This window comes from Neolamprologus brichardi, chromosome 16, assembly GCF_056152115.1.
Source record: "Neolamprologus brichardi isolate AB-2024 chromosome 16, ASM5615211v1, whole genome shotgun sequence".
NCBI lineage: Eukaryota > Metazoa > Chordata > Actinopteri > Cichliformes > Cichlidae > Neolamprologus > Neolamprologus brichardi.
Genome location: NC_142119.1, coordinates 13,530,225 through 13,555,769, shown reverse-complemented (window position 1 = coordinate 13,555,769; position 25,545 = coordinate 13,530,225). Strand labels below are relative to the sequence as shown.

Here is a 25,545-nt window from a genome sequence, read left to right as displayed (position 1 = left end):
AAACAGGTTTTGAAGCTGTTTGAGCTAAGATTTTCAAGTTATTCACATAATGAAAACCTATACTTTGTTTCGGGCGAATTGCCCCATTCAAATGCATGTAATCGTAGGAAACGCACTGTCTTGACGAAATAAAGCCTTTTTGTACAACTTCATATAAATAGCTGTACGTTTTGATAGAAGAAGCATACATACATATTTGTGGCTTTCTCTTATACAGTTCAAGTTCCCCGTGCTGGGCAAACAGGTTTTGAAGCTGTTTGAGCTAAGATTTTCAAGTTATTCACATAAAGAAAACCTATACTTTGTTTCGGCCGAATTGCCCCATTCAAATGCATGTAATCGTAGGAAACGCACTGTCTTGACGAAATAAAGCCTTTTTGTACAACTTCATATAAATAGCTGTAAGTCTTGATAGAAGACTCAGACACACATATTTACAGCGTCATCTTATACGATTCAAGATCCCCGTGCTGGGCCAACAGGTTTTGAAGCTGTTTGATCTAAGATTTTCAAGTTATTCACATAATGAAAACCTATACTTTGTTTCGTGCGAATTGCCCCATTCAAATGCATGTAATCGTAGGAAACGCACTGTCTTGACGAAATAAAGCCTTTTTGTACAACTTCATATAAATAGCTGTAAGTTTTGATAGAAGAAGCATACACACATATTTGTGGCTTTCTCTTATACAGTTCAAGTTCCCCGTGCTGGGCAAACAGGTTTTGAAGCTGTTTGAGCTAAGATTTTCAAGTTATTCACATAATGAAAACCTATACTTTGTTCCGGCGAATTCCCCCATTCAAATGCATGTAATCGTAGGAAACGCAATGTCTTGACGAAATAAAGCGCTTTTGTACAACTTCATATAAATAGCTGTAAGTTTTGATAGACGACTCAGACACACATATTTACGGCGTCATCTTTTAGAATTCAATATCCATCCCCGTGCTGGGCAACAGGTTTTGAAGCTGTTTGAGCTAAGATTTTCAAGTTATTCACATAATGAAAACCTATACTTTGTTTCGGGCGAATTCTCCCATTCAAATGCATGTAATCGTAGGAAACGCACTTTTTTGACGAAATAAAGCGTTTTTGTACAACTTCATATAAATAGCTGTAAGTCTTGATAGAAGAAGCATACACACATATTTACGGCGTTATGTTATACAATTCAATATCCATACCCGTGCTGGGCAAACAGGTTTTGAAGCTGTTTGAGCTAAGATTTTCAAGTTATTCACATAATGAAAACCTATACTTTGTTTGGGGCGAATTTCCCCATTCAAATGCATGTAATCATAGGAAACGCACTGTCTTGACGAAATAAAGCCTTTTTGTACAACTTCATATAAATAGCTGTACGTTTTGATAGAAGAAGCATACACACATATTTGTGGCTTTCTCTTATACAGTTCAAGTTCCCCGTGCTGGGCAAACAGGTTTTGAAGCTGTTTGAGCTAAGATTTTCAAGTTATTCACATAAAGAAAACCTATACTTTGTTTCGGGCGAATTGCCCCATTCAAATGCATGTAATCGTAGGAAACGCACTGTCTTGACGAAATAAAGCCTTTTTGTACAACTTCATATAAATAGCTGTAAGTCTTGATAGAAGACTCAGACACACATATTTACGACGTCATCTTATACGATTCAAGATCCCCGTGCTGGGCAAACAGGTTTTGAAGCTGTTTGAGCTAAGGTTTTCAAGTTATTCACATAATGAAAACCTATACTTTGTTTCGTGCGAATTCTCCCATTCAAATGCATGTAATCGTAGAAAACGCACTGTCTTGACGAAATAAAGCGTTTTTGTACAACTTCATATAAATAGCTGTAAGTCTTGATAGAAGAAGCATACAAACATATTTGTGGCTTTCTCTTATACAATTCAAGATCCCCGTGCTGGGCAAACAGGTTTTGAAGCTGTTTGAGCAAAGATTTTCAAGTTATTCACATAATGAAAACCTATACTTTGTTTCGTGCGAATTCTCCCATTCAAATGCATGTAATCATAGGAAACGCACTGTCTTGACGAAATAAAGCCTTTTTGTACAACTTCATATAAATAGCTGTACGTTTTGATAGAAGAAGCATACATACATATTTGTGGCTTTCTCTTATACAGTTCAAGTTCCCCGTGCTGGGCAAACAGGTTTTGAAGCTGTTTGAGCTAAGATTTTCAAGTTATTCACATAAAGAAAACCTATACTTTGTTTCGGCCGAATTGCCCCATTCAAATGCATGTAATCGTAGGAAACGCACTGTCTTGACGAAATAAAGCCTTTTTGTACAACTTCATATAAATAGCTGTAAGTCTTGATAGAAGACTCAGACACACATATTTACAGCGTCATCTTATACGATTCAAGATCCCCGTGCTGGGCCAACAGGTTTTGAAGCTGTTTGAGCTAAGATTTTCAAGTTATTCACATAATGAAAACCTATACTTTGTTTCGTGCGAATTGCCCCATTCAAATGCATGTAATCGTAGGAAACGCACTGTCTTGACGAAATAAAGCCTTTTTGTACAACTTCATATAAATAGCTGTAAGTTTTGATAGAAGAAGCATACACACATATTTGTGGCTTTCTCTTATACAGTTCAAGTTCCCCGTGCTGGGCAAACAGGTTTTGAAGCTGTTTGAGCTAAGATTTTCAAGTTATTCACATAATGAAAACCTATACTTTGTTCCGGCGAATTCCCCCATTCAAATGCATGTAATCGTAGGAAACGCAATGTCTTGACGAAATAAAGCGCTTTTGTACAACTTCATATAAATAGCTGCAAGTTTTGATAGACGACTCAAACACACATATTTACGGCGTCATCTTTTAGAATTCAATATCCATCCCCGTGCTGGGCAACAGGTTTTGAAGCTGTTTGAGCTAAGATTTTCAAGTTATTCACATAATGAAAACCTATACTTTGTTTGGGGCGAATTTCCCCATTCAAATGCATGTAATCATAGGAAACGCACTGTCTTGACGAAATAAAGCCTTTTTGTACAACTTCATATAAATAGCTGTACGTTTTGATAGAAGAAGCATACACACATATTTGTGGCTTTCTCTTATACAGTTCAAGTTCCCCGTGCTGTGCAAACAGGTTTTGAAGCTGTTTGAGCTAAGATTTTCAAGTTATTCACATAAAGAAAACCTATACTTTGTTTCGGGCGAATTGCCCCATTCAAATGCATGTAATCGTAGGAAACGCACTGTCTTGACGAAATAAAGCCTTTTTGTACAACTTCATATAAATAGCTGTAAGTCTTGATAGACGACTCAGACACACATATTTACGGCGTTATCTTTTAGAATTCAATATCAATCCCAGTGTTTGTCAAACAGGTTTTGAAGCTGTTTGAGCTAAGATTTTCAAGTTATTCACATAATGAAAACCTATACTTTGTTTCTGGCGAATTCCCCCATTCAAATGCATGTAATCATAGGAAACGCACTGTTGTTACGAAATAAAGCGATTTTGTACAACTTCATATAAATAGCTGTAAGTCTTGATAGAAGAAGCATATACACATATCTGTGGCTTTCTCTTATACAATTCAAGATCCCCGTGCTGGGCAAACAGATTTTGAAGCTGTTTGAGCTAAGATTTTCCAGTTATTCACATAATGAAAACCTATACTTTGTTTCCGCCGAATTGCCCCATTCAAATGCATGTAATCGTAGGAAACGCAATGTCTTGACGAAATAAAGCCTTTTTGTACAACTTCATATAAATAGCTGTAAGTCTTGATAGAAGACTCAGACACACATATTTACGGCGTTATCTTATACAATTCAATATCCATCCCCGTGCTGGGCAAACAGGTTTTGAAGCTGTTTGAGCTAAGATTTTCAAGTTATTCACATAATGAAAACCTATACTTTGTTTCGGGCGAATTCTCCCATTCAAATGCATGTAATCGTAGGAAACGCACTTTTTTGACGAAATAAAGCGTTTTTGTACAACTTCATATAAATAGCTGGAAGTTTTGATAGAAGAAGCATACACACATATTTACGGCGTTATGTTATACAATTCAATATCCATACCCGTGCTGGGCAAACAGGTTTTGAAGCTGTTTGAGCTAAGATTTTCAAGTTATTCACATAATGAAAACCTATACTTTGTTTGGGGCGAATTTCCCCATTCAAATGCATGTAATCATAGGAAACGCACTGTCTTGACGAAATAAAGCCTTTTTGTACAACTTCATATAAATAGCTGTACGTTTTGATAGAAGAAGCATACACACATATTTGTGGCTTTCTCTTATACAGTTCAAGTTCCCCGTGCTGTGCAAACAGGTTTTGAAGCTGTTTGAGCTAAGATTTTCAAGTTATTCACATAAAGAAAACCTATACTTTGTTTCGGGCGAATTGCCCCATTCAAATGCATGTAATCGTAGGAAACGCACTGTCTTGACGAAATAAAGCCTTTTTGTACAACTTCATATAAATAGCTGTAAGTCTTGATAGACGACTCAGACACACATATTTACGGCGTTATCTTTTAGAATTCAATATCAATCCCAGTGTTTGTCAAACAGGTTTTGAAGCTGTTTGAGCTAAGATTTTCAAGTTATTCACATAATGAAAACCTATACTTTGTTTCTGGCGAATTCCCCCATTCAAATGCATGTAATCATAGGAAACGCACTGTTGTTACGAAATAAAGCGATTTTGTACAACTTCATATAAATAGCTGTAAGTCTTGATAGAAGAAGCATATACACATATCTGTGGCTTTCTCTTATACAATTCAAGATCCCCGTGCTGGGCAAACAGGTTTTGAAGCTGTTTGAGCTAAGATTTTCAAGTTATTCACATAAGCTAAGATTTTCAAGTTATTCACATAATGAAAACCTATACTTTGTTTCGGCCGAATTCCCCCATTCAAATGCATGTAATCGTAGGAAACGCACTGTTTTGACGAAATAAAGCGTTTTTGTACAACTTCATAAAAATAGCTGTAAGTCTTGATGGAAGAAGCATACACACATATTTGTGGCTTTCTCTTATACAGTTCAAGATCCTCGTGCTGGGCAAACAGGTTTTGAAGCTGTTTGAGCAAAGATTTTCAAGTTATTCACATAATGAAAACCTTTACTTTGTTTCGGCCGAATTCCCCCATTCAAATGCATGTCATCGTAGGAAACGCACAGTCGTTACGAAATAAAGCGCTTTTGTACAACTTCATATAAATAGCTGTAAGTCTTGACAGAAGAAGCATACACACATATTTACGGCGTTATCTTATACAATTCAAGATCCCCGTGCTGGGCAAAAAGGTTTTGAAGCTGTTTGAGCTAAGATTTTCAAGTTATTCACATAATGAAAACCTTTACTTTGTTTCCGCCGAATTCCCCCATTCAAATGCATGTAATCGTAGGAAACGCACTGTCTTGACGAAATAAAGCGTTTTTGTACAACTTCATATAAATAGCTGTAAGTCTTGATAGAAGAAGCATACACACATATTTACAGCGTTATCTTATACGATTCAAGATCCCCGTGCTGGGAAAAACAGGTTTTGAAGCTGTTTGAGCTAAGATTTTCCAGTTATTCACATAATGAAAACCTTTACTTTGTTTCGGCCGAATTTCCCCATTCAAATGCATGTAATCGTAGGAAACGCACTGTCTTGACGAAATAAACCATTTTTGTACAACTTCATATAAATAGCTGGAAGTTTTGATAGAAGAAGCATACACACATATTTACGGCGTTATGTTATACAATTCAATATCCATCCCCGTGCTGGGCAAACAGGTTTTGAAGCTGTTTGAGCTAAGATTTTCAAGTTATTCACATAATGAAAACCTATACTTTGTTTCGGGCGAATTGCCCCATTCAAATGCATGTAATCATAGGAAACGCACTGTCTTGACGAAATAAAGCCTTTTTGTACAACTTCATATAAATAGCTGTAAGTTTTGATAGAAGAAGCATACACACATATTTGTGGCTTTCTCTTATACAGTTCAAGATCCCCGTGCTGGTCAAACAGGTTTTGACGCTGTTTGAGCTAAGATTTTCAAGTTATTCACATAATGAAAAACTATACTTTTTTCGGCCGAATTCCCCCATTCAAATGCATGAAATCATAGGAAACGCACTGTCTTGACGAAATAAAGCGTTTTTGTACAACTTCATATAAATAGCTGTAACGGTGTGTTCACACCGAACGCGATGGACGCGAATAGAGCGTCAGGTTTACATGTAAAGTCAATGGAAAAGCGCGATGACGCGCGATTGTGGGTCCCGCGAAAATTCGGAAGCAGATTTGCGTCGCGAAAACGCCAAAACGCGTGAAACGCGCGTCAGTGTAGCGCGTCTGGCGCGTTTGACTCGCGAATAAAACCACGCGCGTGAGTTTTTGTGTTGCATTTTGTGCATACGCGTGTTTCGCGTCTACCGCTCGAGTTGGAAAAAGCTGAACTCCAGCGTCAAATCGCGCCGCGACAACCAATCAGGAGCCTGGTGACGTGGCTCTGACCTAGGTCAAAGGGGCAGATCCAGCCAAAGCCCTTCATTCTTCATTCAGTATGGAGGAAAAGCTAATCAGAGCCGTGGCTAATCACCCGGAGTTATATGATGCTAGCTACTACTTCTACCGAGACAGGAATAAAAAGGACCTAGCTTGGAGACACATAAGTGAGGAGATCGGGCAACCTGGTAAGTTCATTCATTCTTCTTTTTAATTTTCAGACTGACCCGATGTACCCGCGCAAAAGCTAGCAAGCCCGCCTACTGTCCCGCTATTTTCCCACTGATGTACAAATACCTTTCCGCTAACAAGATAATGCGTTTATTCAGAGGACATCTGCAGGAGAAAGTGGAAGAGCCTCAGGGACACTTATAATAAGGAGAAGAAGACAGAGAAGGAGAAGGGGAGTGGGTCTGCAGCAGGATCGGGGAGAAAATGGAAGTTCTTCGCGGTCATGGGGTTTCTGGACCCCTTCCTCACCCCGCGGGAGACTAGCGGTAATATGGTGCGGACCGTGGAGAACTTCTCCCCCGAGGACCAGGGACAGCCCGAAGAGGCAGCAGGGGAGTGTCAGTCAGAAGGTATGTTTACAATGAGTTAATGTAGGCAGTTAATTTATGCGTGTTGTCATACAGGAACATATTTTGTTTATTAATAAACAGTATACAGTAGTCCCGCTGTTCATCCGTCACTGCCTCGCCTTTTCGCTGATTTTATTTATTGCACCGTACAGCTTTTTCAGCATTGCATTCTGCAGCCCAAATGACAAATCTCCTCCGTGTCGTGTCTCCTGCGCTTGCCAAACTTATCATGTTTGGTTTTGATAACCATCATGTCCAATAGAAAAAAACAGCACAAAAACACTCATAACTATGACCCTTATTCGGAAATACACACCTGCACCGGGAGCAAAAAAGGCGCACAAAAGTGGCGCCGCAGACGGAGAAAAAGCGCGGCATAATACTTTTACGTTTTAAAATCGACAAAGGTTTTCACTTTGAGAATCAACTTGTGAGAACTGTGACTACTGTTCATGTGCTGCAATAAATGAGAGACCACTGTATATAATAATAAGTATATAAGTATATAATAATATAATATTCTCTATGACTGTTGTTTTCAACCTGTTAACATCTAATATTGTCTTGATAGAGTCAAGTAATCATGCAGCAGAGTCCTCAACTGTCTCTTCTCCTGGCTCTCCAGTCCCTGGTCCCTCAGCTCCTGCTGCTGCACCCACAGGTATGAACATCAAGCACTGACAGCTTTTTACTTGCTTGAATTCCCTTGTGATCACCTTTACTAAATATCTACAACCAATCTGTTTATATCCTGTTTTTTTCAATTTTGAAAATGAAAATCTAGTAGCAGCCTTCTCATTACTTTGTGTTGTTTTGTGCTGTGTTTTACAGGCCCACAGAGGAGGACAGTTCGAAGGCGGGCGAGGGACGGGTCCCAGGACGGTCCATCGGCGGTGGAGCTGGCCATCCTGGAGTCCCTAAAGAGGCCACGCCCGTCTCCAACAGAACATTTCCTCTTCGGCCTTGTTCCTGTTCTGGAGAGCATGCCGCCTCAGACACGAGAATTCGTGAAATTTCAAATTTATAAATTAGTTTTTGAAAACAGCACAGCTGTGTTAAATTTGGAAACATTGGACCCTAATGATCAGTAGTTTTCTGATGAGGCAGCAGCTCTCCAGGGCAGAAACAATGTTCTTATTTTTCTCCTCCTTCTCCCTGAGGCTCTTCCACTCCAAGCTGGGTCCTTTTTATTCCTGTCTCTCTGTAAATAGTTAAATTTCATATATTTATGATAAATGTTTTTGTTAATGAATTTATATATTTTTTCAAATAAACATTTATAATGACAAATGTCTCTGTTCTACTACACAGCAAATATTGGCACCCGACTTGACACAAGTAGAATTTATTTCATATTATACTAATGACAAAACATACTAATACAGTGTGATGCAAAAGTTTGGGCAACATTGTGAAAAGTAATTATTTTCCTGTACAAATTATTGGTTGTCACAATAAAAATTGTCAGTTAAATATATCATATAGGAGACACACACAGTGATATTTGAGAAGTGAAATGCAGTTTACAGAAAGTGTGCAATAACTGTTTAAATCAAGCAGGTGCATAAATTTGCGACGCAAAAAAAGAGAAATGAAATAAATATTTAGTGTATATCAATGTGTGTGTCTCCTATATGATATATGTAAGTGACATTTTTCATTGTAACAGCGATTCATACAGGAAAATAATGACTTTTAATAAGGTTGCCCAAACTTTTCCACCACACTGTATATAGGAACATAGTGAAGACAAGTTACTTAAGAGAGTAAAAAGAGGTTAGTTTATTTTGGAGTAGAGCTCCATTTATTAAGAAAAAATTAAAAGGACAGGAACACTCTTTAGAGGTTTGTGGGTGGCTCTTAAAAGAGCCGTTGTGGGGAAGTCACTCGGACTTCAAACAGGTTACTCCTTTGGTTGCCAAGACACAGCTCCCTCCACCGAGAAGTGAGCCATGAACTCTTCCCTCACCAGGACAGCCTCTCTGGAGGAGTTGTTTGCTGGCAAGGAACCTGGACAAAATTGTTTAAAATGAGTATTATGTGTACTGCAGTTACAAAATACATTATTGAAATTACAAAATTACAAATTGCAAAACATAAATCTTACATAAAACCTTTTGTAATTATAAGGATAATTACATGATATATATTAGATATAATCTAAAACAGTCTGCGGGGATTATATACAAATATTCAACTATCCCAGAATTAAACCAGGTCTAAATAAAAAGGAGTGAGTATCACTACAAAGGTTAACTCAGTGGTCCTAATGCTACAGTTTGATATCAGCAAACACCGAGCGCATACATTGATATGACACCACAGCCATGCTATCATTCAAACACTGATAACAGCATAAATCGAATTAAATCGGGACTTGATGAGACCTTCTGAGTATCACTAGAAATATTATAAACAGTCGTCTCCGTACCACATTCACTGTTAGCATAGCACATCCATGTTAGCAGTGTAAAAATGGATGGTTTAGCATGTATTAGCACAGGTATCAATAAAGGACTACCGTATTAAATACTTTTACTAACCTCAGGCAGATGGACAGGCGCTCTGCAGGTGGGATTGAGCGCCTGTAATTGGTGTCTAGGCGGGCGATTCTGGGACCGACCCGGGGAAGCAGGTCCTCAAACTGGCCGAGTGAAAGACGGTGATGTCGCTGGAATCGGCCGTCATCCAGGCGCAGCTCCTGGAGCAAATGGTGAAACTCACCAAACTGCTCATGCCTCTGGAGGACCTGATGGACCCAGGTACGGCGAGGGCGTCTTTTACGCCGCTGCTCTGCTCTCCACAGTACATAGAGAAGGGAGACTCTCTCTTCAAGCGCTAACTCGACAGCTGCCATCTTGCAAAGATACCGGTCTGGCACAACTTCCTCCCACATCCCTCCCACATTTCCGGTTCACGCGCGTCAAAATATGATATTTTGACGCGCGATGGATTTTTCTTGGACACGCGTTGAGGCGCGAATGTGCACGCGTCAAATTAGGGGCGTTTGGGGCGTTTTTGTTCGCGTCCATCGCGTTCGGTGTGAACACACCGTAAGTCTTGATAGAAGACTCAGACACACATATTTACGGAGTTCTCTTTTAGAATTCAGTATCCATCCCCGTGCTGGGCAAACAGGTTTTGAAGCTGTTTGAGCTAAGATTTTCAAGTTATTCACATAATGAAAAGCTATACTTTGTTTCGCCATTCAAATGCATGTAATCGTAGGAAACGCACTGTCTTGACGAAATAAAGCGTTTTTGTACAACTTCATATAAATAGCTGTAAGTTTTGATAGACGACTCAGACACACATATTTACGGCTTTATCTTTTAGAATTCAATATCCATCCCAGTGCTGGGCAAACAGGTTTTGAAGCTGTTTGAGCTAAGATTTTCAAGTTATTCACATAATGAAAACCTATACTTTGTTTCGGCCGAATTCCCCCATTCAAATGCATGTAATCGTAGGAAACGCACTGTCTTGACGAAATAAAGCGTTTTTGTACAACTTCATATAAATAGCTGTAAGTTTTGATAGACGACTCAAACACACATATTTACGGCGTCATCTTTTAGGATTCATTATCCATCCCCGTGCTGGGCAAACAGGTTTTGAAGCTGTTTGAGCTAAGATTTTCAAGTTATTCACATAATGAAAACCTATACTTTTTTTCGTGCGAATTCTCCCATTCAAATGCATGTAATCGTAGGAAACGCAATGTCTTGACGAAATAAAGCGCTTTTGTACAACTTCATATAAATAGCTGTAAGTTTTGATAGAAGAAGCATACACACATATTTGTGGCTTTCTCTTATACAATTCAAGATCACCGTGCTGGGCAAACAGGTTTTGAAGCTTTTTGAGCTAAGATTTTCAAGTTATTCACATAATGAAAACGTATACTTTGTTCCGTCGAATTCCCCCATTCAAATGCATGTAATCGTAGGAAACGCACTGTCTTGACGAAATAAAGCGTTTTTGTACAACTTCATATAAATAGCTGTAAGTCTTGATAGAAGAAGCATACACACATATTTACGGCGTTATCTTATACCATTCAAAATCCCCGTGCTGAGCAAACAGGTTTTGAAGCTGTTTGAGCTAAGATTTTCAAGTTATTCACATAATGAAAACCTATACTTTGTTTCGGGCGAATTCCCCCATTCAAATGCATGTAATCGTAGGAAACGCAATGTCTTGACGAAATAAAGCGCTTTTGTACAACTTCATATAAATAGCTGTAAGTTTTGATAGACGACTCAAACACACATATTTACGACGTCATCTTTTAGAATTCAATATCCATCCCCGTGCTGGGCAAACAGGTTTTGAAGCTGTTTGAGCTAAGATTTTCAAGTTATTCACATAAAGAAAGCCTATACTTTGTACCGGCGAATTCCGCCATTCAAATGCATGTAATCGTAGGAAACGCACTGTTTTGACGAAATAAAGCGTTTTTGTACAACTTCATTTAAATAGCTGGAAGTTTTGATAGAAGAAGCATACACACATATTTGTGGCTTTCTCTTATACAATTCAGGATCCCCATGCTGGGCAAACAGGTTTTGAAGCTGTTTGAGCTAAGATTTTCAAGTTATTCACATAATGATAACCTATACTTTGTTTCTGGCGAATTCCCCCATTCAAATGCATATAATCGTAGGAAACGCACTGTCGTTACGAAATAAAGCGCTTTTGTACAACTTCATATAAATAGCTTTAAGTCTTGATAGAAGAAGCATACACACATATTTACAGCGTTATCTTATACCATTCAAGATCCCCGTGCTGGGCAAACAGGTTTTGAAGCTGTTTGAGCTAAGATTTTCCAGTTATTCATATAATGAAAACCTATACTTTGTTTCGGCCGAATTGCCCCATTCAAATGCATGTAATCGTAGGAAACGCACTGTCTTGACAACTAAAGCGTTTTTGTACAACTTCATATAAATAGCTGGAAGTTTTGATAGAAGACTCAGACACACATATTTACGGCGTTATCTTATACGATTCAATATCCCCGTGCTGGGCAAACAGGTTTTGAAGCTGTTTGAGCTAAGATTTTCAAGTTATTCACATAATGAAAACCTATACTTTGTTTCGGGCGAATTCCCCCATTCAAATGCATGTAATCGTAGGAAACGCAATGTCTTGACGAAATAAAGCGCTTTTGTACAACTTCATATAAATAGCTGTAAGTTTTGATAGACGACTCAAACACACATATTTACGGCGTCATCTTTTACAATTCAATATCCATCCCCATGCTGGGCAAACAGGTTTTGAAGCTGTTTGAGCTAAGATTGTCAAGTTATTCACATAATGAAAACCTATACTTTTTTTCGTGCGAATTCTCCCATTCAAATGCATGTAATCGTAGGAAACGCACTGTCTTGACGAAATAAAGCGCTTTTGTACAACTTCATATAAATAGCTGTAAGTTTTAATAGACGACTCAGAAACACTTATTTACGGCGTTATCTTTTACAATTCAATATCCATCCCAGTGCTGGGCAAACAGGTTTTGAAGCTGTTTGAGCTAAGATTTTCATGTTATTCACATAAAGAAAGCCTATACTTTGTACTGGCGAATTCCCCCATTCAAATGCATGTAATCGTAGGAAACGCACTGTTTTGACGAAATAAAGCGTTTTTGTACAACTTCATATAAATAGTTGTAAGTTTTGATAGAAGAAGCATACACACATATTTGTGGCTTTCTCTTATACAATTCAGGATCCCCATGCTGGGCAAACAGGTTTTGAAGCTGTTTGAGCTAAGATTTTCAAGTTATTCACATAATGAAAACCTATACTTTGTTTCGGGCGAATTCCCCCATTCAAATGCATGTAATCGTAGGAAACGCAATGTCTTGACGAAATAAAGCGCTTTTGTACAACTTCATATAAATAGCTGTAAGTTTTGATAGACGACTCAAACACACATATTTACAGCGTCATCTTTTAGAATTCAATATCCATCCCCGTGCTGGGCAAACAGGTTTTGAAGCTGTTTGAGCTAAGATTGTCAAGTTATTCACATAATGAAAACCTATACTTTTTTTCGTGCGAATTCTCCCATTCAAATGCATGTAATCGTAGGAAACGCACTGTCTTGACGAAATAAAGCGCTTTTGTACAACTTCATATAAATAGCTGTAAGTTTTGACAGACGACTCAGACACACATATTTACGGCTTTATCTTTTAGAATTCAATATCCATCCCAGTGCTGGGCAAACAGGTTTTGAAGCTGTTCGAGCTAAGATTTTCAAGTTATTCACATAATGAAAACCTATACTTTGTTCCGTCGAATTCCCCCATTCAAATGCATGTAATCGTAGGAAACGCACTGTCTTGACGAAATAAAGCGTTTTTGTACAACTTCATATAAATAGCTGTAAGTCTTGATAGAAGAAGCATACAAACATATTTGTGGCTTTCTCTTATACAATTCAAGATCCCCGTGCTGGGCAAACAGGTTTTGAAGCTGTTTGAGCTAAGATTTTCAAGTTATTCACATAATGCAAACCTATACTTTGTTTCGGTCGAATTCCCACATTCAAATGCATGTAATCATAGGAAACGCACTGTCTTGACGAAATAAAGCGTTTTTGTACAACTTCATATAAATAGCTGTAAGTTTTGATAGAAGACTCAGACACACATATTTACGGCGTTATCTTTTAGAATTCAATATCCATCCCCGTGCTGGGCAAACAGGTTTTGAAGCTGTTTGAGCTAAGATTGTCAAGTTATTCACATAATGAAAACCTATACTTTTTTTCGTGCGAATTCTCCCATTCAAATGCATGTAATCGTAGGAAACGCACTGTCTTGACGAAATAAAGCGCTTTTGTACAACTTCATATAAATAGCTGTAAGTTTTGATAGAAGAAGCATACACACATATTTGTGGCTTTCTCTTATACAATTCAAGATCCCCGTGCTGGGCAAACAGGTTTTGAAGCTGTTTGAGCTAAGATTTTCAAGTTATTCACATAAAGAAAGCCTATACTTTGTACTGGCGAATTCCCCCATTCAAATGCATGTAGTCATAGGAAACGCACTGTCTTGACGAAATAAAGCGTTTTTGTACAACTTCATATAAATAGCTGTAAGTCTTGATAGAAGAAGCATACACACATATTTGTGGCTTTCTCTTATACAATTCAAGATCCCCGTGCTGGGCAAACAGGTTTTGAAGCTGTTTGAGCTAAGATTTTCAAGTTATTCACATAATGAAAACCTATACTTTGTTTCGGGCGAATTCCCCCATTCAAATGCATGTAATCGTAGGAAACGCAATGTCTTGACGAAATAAAGCGCTTTTGTACAACTTCATATAAATAGCTGTAAGTTTTGATAGACGACTCAAACACACATATTTACGGCATCATCTTTTAGAATTCATTATCCATCCCCGTGCTGGGCAAACAGGTTTTGAAGCTGTTTGAGCTAAGATTTTCAAGTTATTCACATAATGAAAACCTATACTTTGTTTCGTGCGAATTCTCCCATTCAAATGCATGTAATCGTAGGAAACGCACTGTCTTGACGAAATAAAGCGCTTTTGTACAACTTCATATAAATAGCTGTAAGTTTCAATAGACGACTCAGACACACTTATTTACGGCGTTATCTTTTAGAATTCAATATCCATCCCAGTGCTGGGCAAACAGGTTTTGAAGCTGTTTGAGCTAAGATTTTCAAGTTATTCACATAAAGAAAGCCTATACTTTGTACCGGCGAATTCCGCCATTCAAGTGCATGTAATCGTAGGAAACGCACTGTTTTGACGAAATAAAGCGTTTTTGTACAACTTCATATAAATAGCTGGAAGTTTTGATAGAAGAAGCATACACACATATTTGTGGCTTTCTCTTATACAATTAAGGATCCCCATGCTGGGCAAACAGGTTTTGAAGCTGTTTGAACTAAGATTTTCAAGTTATTCACATAATGAAAACCTATACTTTTTTTCGTGCGAATTCTCCAATTCAAATGCATGTAATCGTAGGAAACGCACTGTCTTGACGAAATAAAGCGCTTTTGTACAACTTCATATAAATAGCTGTAAGTTTTGATAGACGACTCAGACACACATATTTAAGGCGTTATCTTTTAGAATTCAATATCCATCCCCGTGCTGGGCAAACAGGTTTTGAAGCTGTTTGAGCTAAGATTTTCAAGTTATTCACATAATGAAAACCTATACTTTGTTTCGGGCGAATTGCCCCATTCAAATGCATGTAATCGTAGGAAACGCACTGTCTTGACGAAATAAAGCGTTTTTGTACAACTTCATATAAATAGCTGTAAGTTTTGATAGAAGACTCAGACACACATATTTACAGCGTTATCTTTTAGAATTCAATATCAATCCCAGTGCTTATCAAACAGGTTTTGAAGCTGTTTGAGCTAAGATTTTCAAGTTATTCACATAATGAAAACCTATACTTTGTTCCGTCGAATTCCCCCATTCAAATTCATGTAATCGTAGGAAACGCACTGTCTTGACGAAATAAAGCCTTTTTGTACAACTTCATATAAATAGCTGTAAGTCTTGATAGACGACTCAGACACACATATTTACAGCGTTATCTTATACAATTCAAGATCCCCGTGCTGGGCAAACAGGTTTTGAAGCTGTTTGAGCTAAGATTTTCCAGTTATTCACATAATGAAAACCTATACTTTGTTTCGGCCGAATTGCCCCATTCAAATGCATGTAATCGTAGGAAACGCACTGTCTTGACGAAATAAAGCGTTTTTGTACAACTTCATATAAATAGCTGTAAGTCTTGATAGAAGACTCAGACACACATATTTACGGCGTTATCTTATACGATTCAAGATCCCCGTGCTGGGCAAACAGGTTTTGAAGCTGTTTGAGCTAAGATTTTCCAGTTATTCACATAATGAAAACCTATACTTTGTTTCGGGCAAATTGCCCCATTCAAATGCATGTAATCGTAGGAAACGCACTGTCTTGAGGAAATAAAGCCTTTTTGTACAACTTCATATAAATAGATGTAAGTTTTGATAGACGACTCAGACACACATATTTACAGCGTTTTCTTTTAGAATTCAATATCCATCCCCGTGCTGGGCAAACAGTTTTTGAAGCTGTTTGAGCTAAGATTTTCAAGTTATTCACATAATGAAAACCTATACTTTGTTTCGGGCGAATTCTCCCATTCAAATGCATGTAATCGTAGGAAACGCACTGTCTTGACGAAATAAAGCGTTTTTGTACAACTTCATATAAATAGCTGGAAGTCTTGATAGAAGAAGCATACACACATATTTGTGGCTTTCTCTTATACAATTCAAGATCACCGTGCTGGGCAAACAGATTTTGAAGCTGTTTGAGCTAAGATTTTCCAGTTATTCACATAATGAAAACCTATACTTTGTTTCGGGCGAATTCCCCCATTCAAATGCATGTAATCGTAGGAAACGCAATGTCTTGACGAAATTAAGCGCTTTAGTACAACTTCATATAAATAGCTGTAAGTTTTGATAGACGACTCAAACACACATATTTACGGCGTCATCTTTTAGAATTCAATATCCATCCCCGTGCTTGGCAAACAGGTTTTGAAGCTGTTTGAGCTAAGATTTTCAAGTTATTCACATAAAGAAAACCTATACTTTGTTCCGGCGAATTCCCCCATTCAAATGCATGTAATCGTAGGAAACGCACTGTTTTGACGAAATAAAGCGTTTTTGTACAACTTCATATAAATAGCTGGAAGTTTTGGTAGAAGAAGCATACACACATATTTACGGCGTTATGTTATACAATTCAATATCCATCCCCGTGCTGGGCAAACAGGTTTTGAAGCTGTTTGAGCTAAGATTTTCAAGTTATTCACATAATGAAAACCTATACTTTGTTTCGGGCGAATTGCCCCATTCAAATGCATGTCATCGTAGGAAACGCATTGTCATGACGAAATAAAGCCTTTTTGTACAACTTCATATAAATAGCTGTAAGTCTTGATAGAAGAAGCATACACACATATTTGTGGCTTTCTCTTATACAGTTCAAGATCCCCGTGCTGGGCAAACAGGTTTTGAAGCTGTTTGAGCTAAGATTTTCAAGTTATTCACATAATGAAAACCTATACTTTTTTCGGCCGAATTCCCCCATTCAAATGCATGAAATCATAGGAAACGCACTGTCTTGACGAAATAAAGCGTTTTTGTACAACTTCATATAAATAGCTGTAAGTCTTGATAGAAGACTCAGACACACATATTTACGGCGTAATCTTTTAGAATTCAATATCCATCCCCGTGCTGGGCAAAAAGGTTTTGAAGCTGTTTGAGCTAAGATTTTCAAGTTATTCACATAATGAAAACCTATACTTTGTTCCGTCGAATTCCCCCATTCAAATGCATGTAATCGTAGGAAACGCACTGTCTTGACGAAATAAAGCGTTTTTGTACAACTTCATATAAATAGCTGTAAGTCTTGATAGAAGAAGCATACAAACATATTTGTGGCTTTCTCTTATACAATTCAAGATCCCCGTGCTGGGCAAAAAGGTTTTGAAGCTGTTTGAGCTAAGATTTTCAAGTTATTCACATAATGAAAACCTATACTTTGTTCCGGCGAATTCCCCCATTCAAATGCATGTAATCGTAGGAAACGCACTGTCTTGACGAAATAAAGCGTTTTTGTACAACTTCATATAAATAGCTGTAAGTCTTGATAGAAGAAGCATACACACATATTTACAGCGTTATCCTATACGATTCAAGATCCCCGTGCTTATCAAACAGGTTTTGAAGCTGTTTGAGCTAAGATTTTCAAGTTATTCACATAAAGAAAACCTATACTTTGTTCCGGCAAATTCCCCCATTCAAATGCATGTAATCGTAGGAAACGCAATGTCTTGACGAAATAAAGCACTTTTGTACAACTTCATATAAATAGCTGTAAATTTTGATAGACGACTCAAACACACATATTTACGGCGTCATCTTTTAGAATTCAATATTCATCCCCGTGCTGGGCAAACAGGTTTTGAAGCTGTTTGAGCTAAGATTTTCAAGTTATTCACATAATGAAAACCTATACTTTGTTCCGTCGAATTCCCCCATTCAAATGCATGTAATCGTAGGAAACGCACTGTCTTGACGAAATAAAGCATTTTTGTACAACTTCATATAAATAGTTGTAAGTCTTGATAGAAGAAGCATACAAACATATTTGTGGCTTTCTCTTATACAATTCAAGATCCCCGTGCTGGGCAAAAAGGTTTTGAAGCTGTTTGAGCTAAGATTTTCAAGTTATTCACATAATGAAAACCTATACTTTGTTCCGTCGAATTCCCCCATTCAAATGCATGTAATCGTAGGATACGCACTGTCTTGACGAAATAAAGCGTTTTTGTACAACTTCATATAAATAGCTGTAAGTCTTGATAGAAGAAGCATACACACATATTTACAGCGTTATCCTATACGATTCAAGATCCCCGTGCTTATCAAACAGGTTTTGAAGCTGTTTGAGCTAAGATTTTCAAGTTATTCACATAAAGAAAACCTATACTTTGTTCCGGCAAATTCCCCCATTCAAATGCATGTAATCGTAGGAAACGCACTGTCTTGACGAAATAAAGCGCTTTTGTACAACTTCATATAAATAGCTGTAAATTTTGATAGACGACTCAAACACACATATTTACGGCGTCATCTTTTAGAATTCAATATCCATCCCCGTGCTGGGCAAACAGGTTTTGAAGCTGTTTGAGCTAAGATTTTCAAGTTATTCACATAATGAAAACCTATACTTTGTTTCGTGCGAATTCTCCCATTCAAATGCATGTAATCGTAGGAAACGCACTGTTTTGACGAAATAAAGCGTTTTTGTACAACTTCATATAAATAGCTGTAAGTCTTGATAGAAGAAGCATACACACATATTTGTGGCTTTCTCTTATACAATTCAAGATCACCGTGCTGGGCAAACAGATTTTGAAGCTGTTTGAGCTAAGATTTTCCAGTTATTCACATAATGAAAACCTATACTTTGTTTCGGGCGAATTCTCCCATTCAAATGCATGTCATCGTAGGAAACGCATTGTCATGACGAAATAAAGCCTTTTTGTACAACTTCATATAAATAGCTGTAAGTCTTGATAGAAGACTCAGACACACATATTTACGGCGTAATCTTTTAGAATTCAATATCCATCCCCGTGCTGGGCAAAAAGGTTTTGAAGCTGTTTGAGCTAAGATTTTCAAGTTATTCACATAATGAAAACCTATACTTTGTTTCGTGCGAATTCTCCCATTCAAATGCATGTAATCGTAGGAAACGCACTGTTTTGACGAAATAAAGCGTTTTTGTACAACTTCATATAAATAGCTAGACGTTTTGATAGAAGAAGCATACACACATATTTGTGGCTTTCTCTTATACAATTCAAGATCCCCGTGCTGGGCAAACAGGTTTTGAAGCTGTTTGAGCTAAGATTTTCAAGTTATTCACATAATGAAAACCTATACTTTGTTCCGTCGAATTCCCCCATTCAAATGCATGTAATCGTAGGAAACGCACTGTCTTGACGAAATAAAGCGTTTTTGTACAACTTCATATAAATAGCTGTAAGTCTTGATAGAAGAAGCATACACACATATTTACAGCGTTATCCTATACGATTCAAGATCCCCGTGCTTATCAAACAGGTTTTGAAGCTGTTTGAGCTAAGATTTTCAAGTTATTCACATAAAGAAAACCTATACTTTGTTCCGTCAAATTCCCCCATTCAAATGCATGTAATCGTAGGAAACTCAATGTCTTGACGAAATAAAGCGCTTTTGTACAACTTCATATAAATAGCTGTAAATTTTGATAGACGACTCAAACACACATATTTACGGCGTCATCTTTTAGAATTCAATATCCATCTCCGTGCTGGGAAAACAGGTTTTGAAGCTGTTTGAGCTAAGATTTTCAAGTTATTCACATAATGAAAACCTATACTTTGTTTCGTGCAAATTCTCCCATTCAAATGCATGTAATCGTAGGAAACGCACTGTTTTGACGAAATAAAGCGTTTTTGTACAACTTCATATAAATAGCTGTAAGTCTTGATAGAAGAAGCATACACACATATTTGTGGCTTTCTCTTATACAATTTAAGATCACCGTGCTGGGCAAACAGATTTTGAAGCTGTTTGAGCTAAGATTTTCCAGTTATTCACATAATGAAAACCTATACTTTGTTTCGGGCGAATTCTCCCATTCAAATGCATGTAATCGTAGGAAACGCACTGTCTTGAGGAAATAAAGCGCTTTTGTACAACTTCATATAAATAGCTGTAAGTTTTGATAGACGACTCAGACACACATATTTACGGCGTTATCTTTTAGAATTCAATATCCATCCCCGTGCTGGGCAAACAGGTTTTGAAGCTGTTTGAGCTAAGATTTTCAAGTTATTCACATAATGAAAACCTATACTTTGTTTCGGGCGAATTGCCCCATTCAAATGCATGTAATCATAGGAAACGCACTGTCTTGACGAAATAAAGCGCTTTTGTACAACTTCATATAAATAGCTGTAAGTTTTGATAGAAGAAGCATACACACATATTTGTGGCTTTCTCTTACACAGTTCAAGTTCCCCGTGCTGGGCAAACAGGTTTTGAAGCTGTTTGAGCTAAGATTTTCAAGTTATTCACATAAAGAAAACCTATACTTTGTTTCGGCCGAATTGCCCCATTCAAATGCATGTAATTGTAGGAAACGCACTGTCTTGACGAAATACAGCAATTTTGTACAACTTCATATAAATAGCTGTAAGTCTTGATAGAAGAAGCATACACACATATTTGTGGCTTTCTCTTATACAGTTCAAGATCCCCGTGCTCGGCAAACAGGTTTTGAAGCTGTTTGAGCTAAGATTTTCCAGTTATTCACATAATGAAAACCTATACTTTGTTTCGACCGAATTGCCCCATTCAAATGCATGTAATCGTAGGAAACGCACTGTCTTGACGAAATAAAGCCTTTTTGTACAACTTCATATAAATAGCTGTAAGTCTTGATAGAAGACTCAGACACACATATTTACGGCGTTATCTTATACGATTCAAGATCCCCGTGCTGGGCAAACAGGTTTTGAAGCTGTTTGAGCTAAGATTTTCAAGTTATTCACATAATGAAAACCTATACTTTGTTTCGTCGAATTCCCCCATTCAAATGCATGTAATCGTAGGAAACGCACTGTCTTGACGAAATAAAGCGTTTTTGTACAACTTCATATAAATAGCTGTAAGTCTTGATAGAAGAAGCATACACACATATTTACAGCGTTATCCTATACGATTCAAGATCCCCGTGCTTATCAAACAGGTTTTGAAGCTGTTTGAGCTAAGATTTTCAAGTTATTCACATAAAGAAAACCTATACTTTGTTCCGGCAAATTCCCCCATTCAAATGCATGTAATCGTAGGAAACGCAATGTCTTGACGAAATAAAGCGCTTTTGTACAACTTCATATAAATAGCTGTAAATTTTGATAGACGACTCAAACACACATATTTACGGCGTCATCTTTTAGAATTCAATATCCATCCCCGTGCTCGGCAAACAGGTTTTGAAGCTGTTTGAGCTAAGATTTTCAAGTTATTCACATAATGAAAACCTATACTTTGTTTCGTGCGAATTCTCCCATTCAAATGCATGTAATCGTAGGAAACGCACTGTTTTGACGAAATAAAGCGTTTTTGTACAACTTCATTTAAATAGCTGTAAGTCTTGATAGAAGAAGCATACACACATATTTGTGGCTTTCTCTTATACAATTCAAGATCACCGTGCTGGGCAAACAGATTTTGAAGCTGTTTGAGCTAAGATTTTCCAGTTATTCACATAATGAAAACCTATACTTTGTTTCGGCCGAATTCCCCCATTCAAATGCATGTAATCGTAGGAAACGCACTGTCTTGACGAAATAAAGCGTTTTTGTACAACTTCATATAAATAGCTGTAAGTCTTGATAGAAGACTCAGACACACATATTTGTGGCTTTCTCTTATACAGTTCAAGATCCCCGTGCTCGGCAAACAGGTTTTGAAGCTGTTTGAGCTAAGATTTTCCAGTTATTCACATAATGAAAACCTATACTTTGTTTCGACCGAATTGCCCCATTCAAATGCATGTAATCGTAGGAAACGCACTGTCTTGACGAAATAAAGCCTTTTTGTACAACTTCATATAAATAGATGTAAGTTTTGATAGACGACTCAGACACACATATTTACAGTGTTTTCTTTTAGAATTCAATATCCATCTCCGTGCTGGGCAAACAGTTTTTGAAGCTGTTTGAGCTAAGATTTTCAAGTTATTCACATAATGAAAACCTATACTTTGTTTCGGGCGAATTCCCCCATTCAAATGCATGTAATCGTAGGAAACGCACTGTCTTGACGAAATAAAGCGCTTTTGTACAACTTCATATAAATAGCTGTAAGTCTTGATAGAAGAAGCATACACACATATTTGTGGCTTTCTCTTATACAATTCAAGATCCCCGTGCTGGGCAAACAGGTTTTGAAGCTGCTTGAGCTAAGATTTTCCAGTTATTCACATAATGAAAACCTATACTTTGTTTCGGCCGAATTCCCCCATTCAAATGCATGTAATCGTAGGAAACGCACTGTCTTGACGAAATAAAGCGTTTTTGTACAACTTCATATAAATAGTTGTAAGTCTTGATAGAAGAAGCATACACACATATTTACAGCGTTATCTTATACGATTCAAGATCCCCGTGCTGGGCAAACAGGTTTTGAAGCTCATTGAGCTAAGATTTTCAAGTTATTCACATAAAGAAAACCTATACTTTGTTCCGGCGAATTCCCCCATTCAAATGCATGTAATCGTAGGAAACGCAATGTCTTGACGAAATAAAGCGCTTTTCTACAACTTCATATAAATAGCTGTAAGTTTTGATAGAAGAAGCATACACACATATTTGTGGCTTTCTCTTATACAGTTCAAGATCCTCGTGCTGGGCAACCATGTTTTGAAGCTGTTTGAGCTAAGATTTTCAAGTTATTCACATAATGAAAACCTATACTTTGTTCCGTCGAATTCCCCCATTCAAATGCATGTAATCGTAGGAAACGCACTGTCTTGACGAAATAAAGCCTTTTTGTACAACTTCATATAAATAGCTGTAAGTTTTGATAGAAGAAGCATACACACATATTTGTGGCTTTCTCTTATACAGTTCAAGTTCCCCGTGCTGGGCAACAGGTTTTGAAGCTGTTTGAGCCAAGATTTTCAAGTTATTCACATAATGAAAACCTATACTTTGTTTCGACCGAATTCCCCCATTCAAATGCATGTAATCGTAGGAAACGCACTGTCTTGACGAAATAAAGCCTTTTTGTACAACTTCATATAAATAGCTGTAAGTCTTGATAGAAGAAGCATACACACATATTTTTGGCTTTCTCTTATACAGTTCAAGATCCTCGTGCTGGGCAAACAGGTTTTGAAGCTGTTTGAGCAAAGATTTTCAAGTTATTCACATAATGAAAACCTTTACTTTGTTTCGGCCGAATTCCCCCATTCAAATGCATGTAATCGTAGGAAACGCACTGTCTTGACGAAATAAAGCGTTTTTGTACAATTTCATATATATAGCTGTAAATTTTGATAGACGACTCAGACACACATATTTACGGCGTTATCTTTTAGAATTCAATATCAATCCCAGTGCTTCTCAAACAGGTTTTGAAGCTGTTTGAGCTAAGATTTTCAAGTTATTCACATAATGAAAAGCTATACTTTGTTTCTTGCGAATTCCCCCATTCAAATGCATGTAATCGTAGGAAACGCACTGTCGTTACGAAATAAAGCGCTTTTGTACAACTTCATATAAAGAGCTGTAAGTCTTGATAGAAGAAGCATACACACATATTTGTGGCTTTCTCTTATACAATTCAAGATCCCCGTGCTGGGCAAAAAGGTTTTGAAGCTGCTTGAGCTAAGATTTTCCAGTTATTCACATAATGAAAACCTATACTTTGTTTCGGGCTAATTCCCCCATTCAAATGCATGTAATCGTAGGAAACGCACTGTCTTGACGAAATAAAGCGTTTTTGTACAACTTCATATAAATAGTTGTAAGTCTTGATAGAAGAAGCATACACACATATTTACAGCGTTATCTTATACAATTCAAGATCCCCGTGCTGGGCAAACAGGTTTTGAAGCTGCTTGAGCTAAGATTTTCCAGTTATTCACATAATGAAAACCTATACTTTGTTTCGGCCGAATTCCCCCATTCAAATGCATGTAATCGTAGGAAACGCAATGTCTTGACGAAATAAAGCGCTTTTGTACAACTTCATATAAATAGCTGTAAGTTTTGATAGAAGAAGCATACACACATATTTGTGGCTTTCTCTTATACAGTTCAAGATCCTCGTGCTGGGCAAACAGGTTTTGAAGCTGTTTGAGCTAAGATTTTCAAGTTATTCACATAATGAAAACCTATACTTTGTTTCGTGCGAATTCTCCCATTCAAATGCATGTAATCGTAGGAAACGCACTGTTTTGACGAAATAAAGCGTTTTTGTACAACTTCATATAAATAGCTGTAAGTTTTGATAGAAGAAGCATACACACATATTTGTGGCTTTCTCTTATACAATTCAAGATCCCCGTGCTGGGCAAACAGGTTTTGAAGCTGTTTGAGCTAAGATTTTCAAGTTATTCACATAATGAAAACCTATACTTTGTTCCGTCGAATTCCCCCATTCAAATGCATGTAATCGTAGGAAACGCACTTTTTTGACGAAATAAAGCGTTTTTGTACAACTTCATATAAATAGCTGTAAGTCTTGATAGAAGAAGCATACACACATATTTACAGCGTTATCTTATACAGTTCAAGATCCCCGTGCTGGGCAAAAAGGTTTTGAAGCTGTTTGAGCTAAGATTTTCAAGTTATTCACATAATGAAAACCTATACTTTGTTCCGTCGAATTCCCCCATTCAAATGCATGTAATCGTAGGAAACGCACTGTCTTGACGAAATAAAGCGTTTTTGTTCAACTTCATATAAATAGTTGTAAGTCTTGATAGAAGAAGCATACACACATATTTACAGCGTTATCTTATACGATTCAAGATCCCCGTGCTTATCAAACAGGTTTTGAAGCTGTTTGAGCTAAGATTTTCAAGTTATTCACATAATGAAAACCTATACTTTGTTCCGGCGAATTCCCCCATTCAAATGCATGTAATAATAGGAAACGCAATGTCTTGACGAAATAAAGCGCTTTTGTACAACTTCATATAAATAGCTGTAAATTTTGATAGACGACTCAAACACACATATTTACGGCGTCATCTTTTAGAATTCAATATCCATCCCCGTACTGGGCAAACAGGTTTTGAAGCTGTTTGAGCTAAGATTTTCAAGTTATTCA

The 25,545-nt window shown here is 37.4% G+C and overlaps 1 protein-coding gene and 1 long non-coding RNA gene across 2 annotated transcripts; one reads left to right on the top strand and one right to left on the bottom strand.

Annotated features, from left to right (window-relative positions):
* Positions 1-6,189: 6,189 nt before the first annotated feature.
* Positions 6,190-8,363, top strand: LOC148098194 (uncharacterized). Its single transcript, XM_087829938.1, has 4 exons — positions 6,190-6,680; positions 6,822-7,073; positions 7,645-7,734; positions 7,905-8,363. The coding sequence occupies exons 1-4, from the start codon at positions 6,551-6,553 to the stop codon at positions 8,162-8,164; spliced, it is 732 nt and encodes a 243-aa protein (XP_087686064.1). The 5' UTR covers positions 6,190-6,550; the 3' UTR covers positions 8,165-8,363.
* Positions 8,364-8,840: 477 nt separating this feature from the next.
* LOC148098193 (uncharacterized) lies at positions 8,841-10,117 on the bottom strand. The gene is made up of 2 exons (XR_015716589.1): positions 9,617-10,117; positions 8,841-9,083 (listed from the first exon to the last, which is right to left on the bottom strand). It is a non-coding gene; the product is annotated as an uncharacterized LOC148098193 (long non-coding RNA).
* Positions 10,118-25,545: the final 15,428 nt, after the last annotated feature.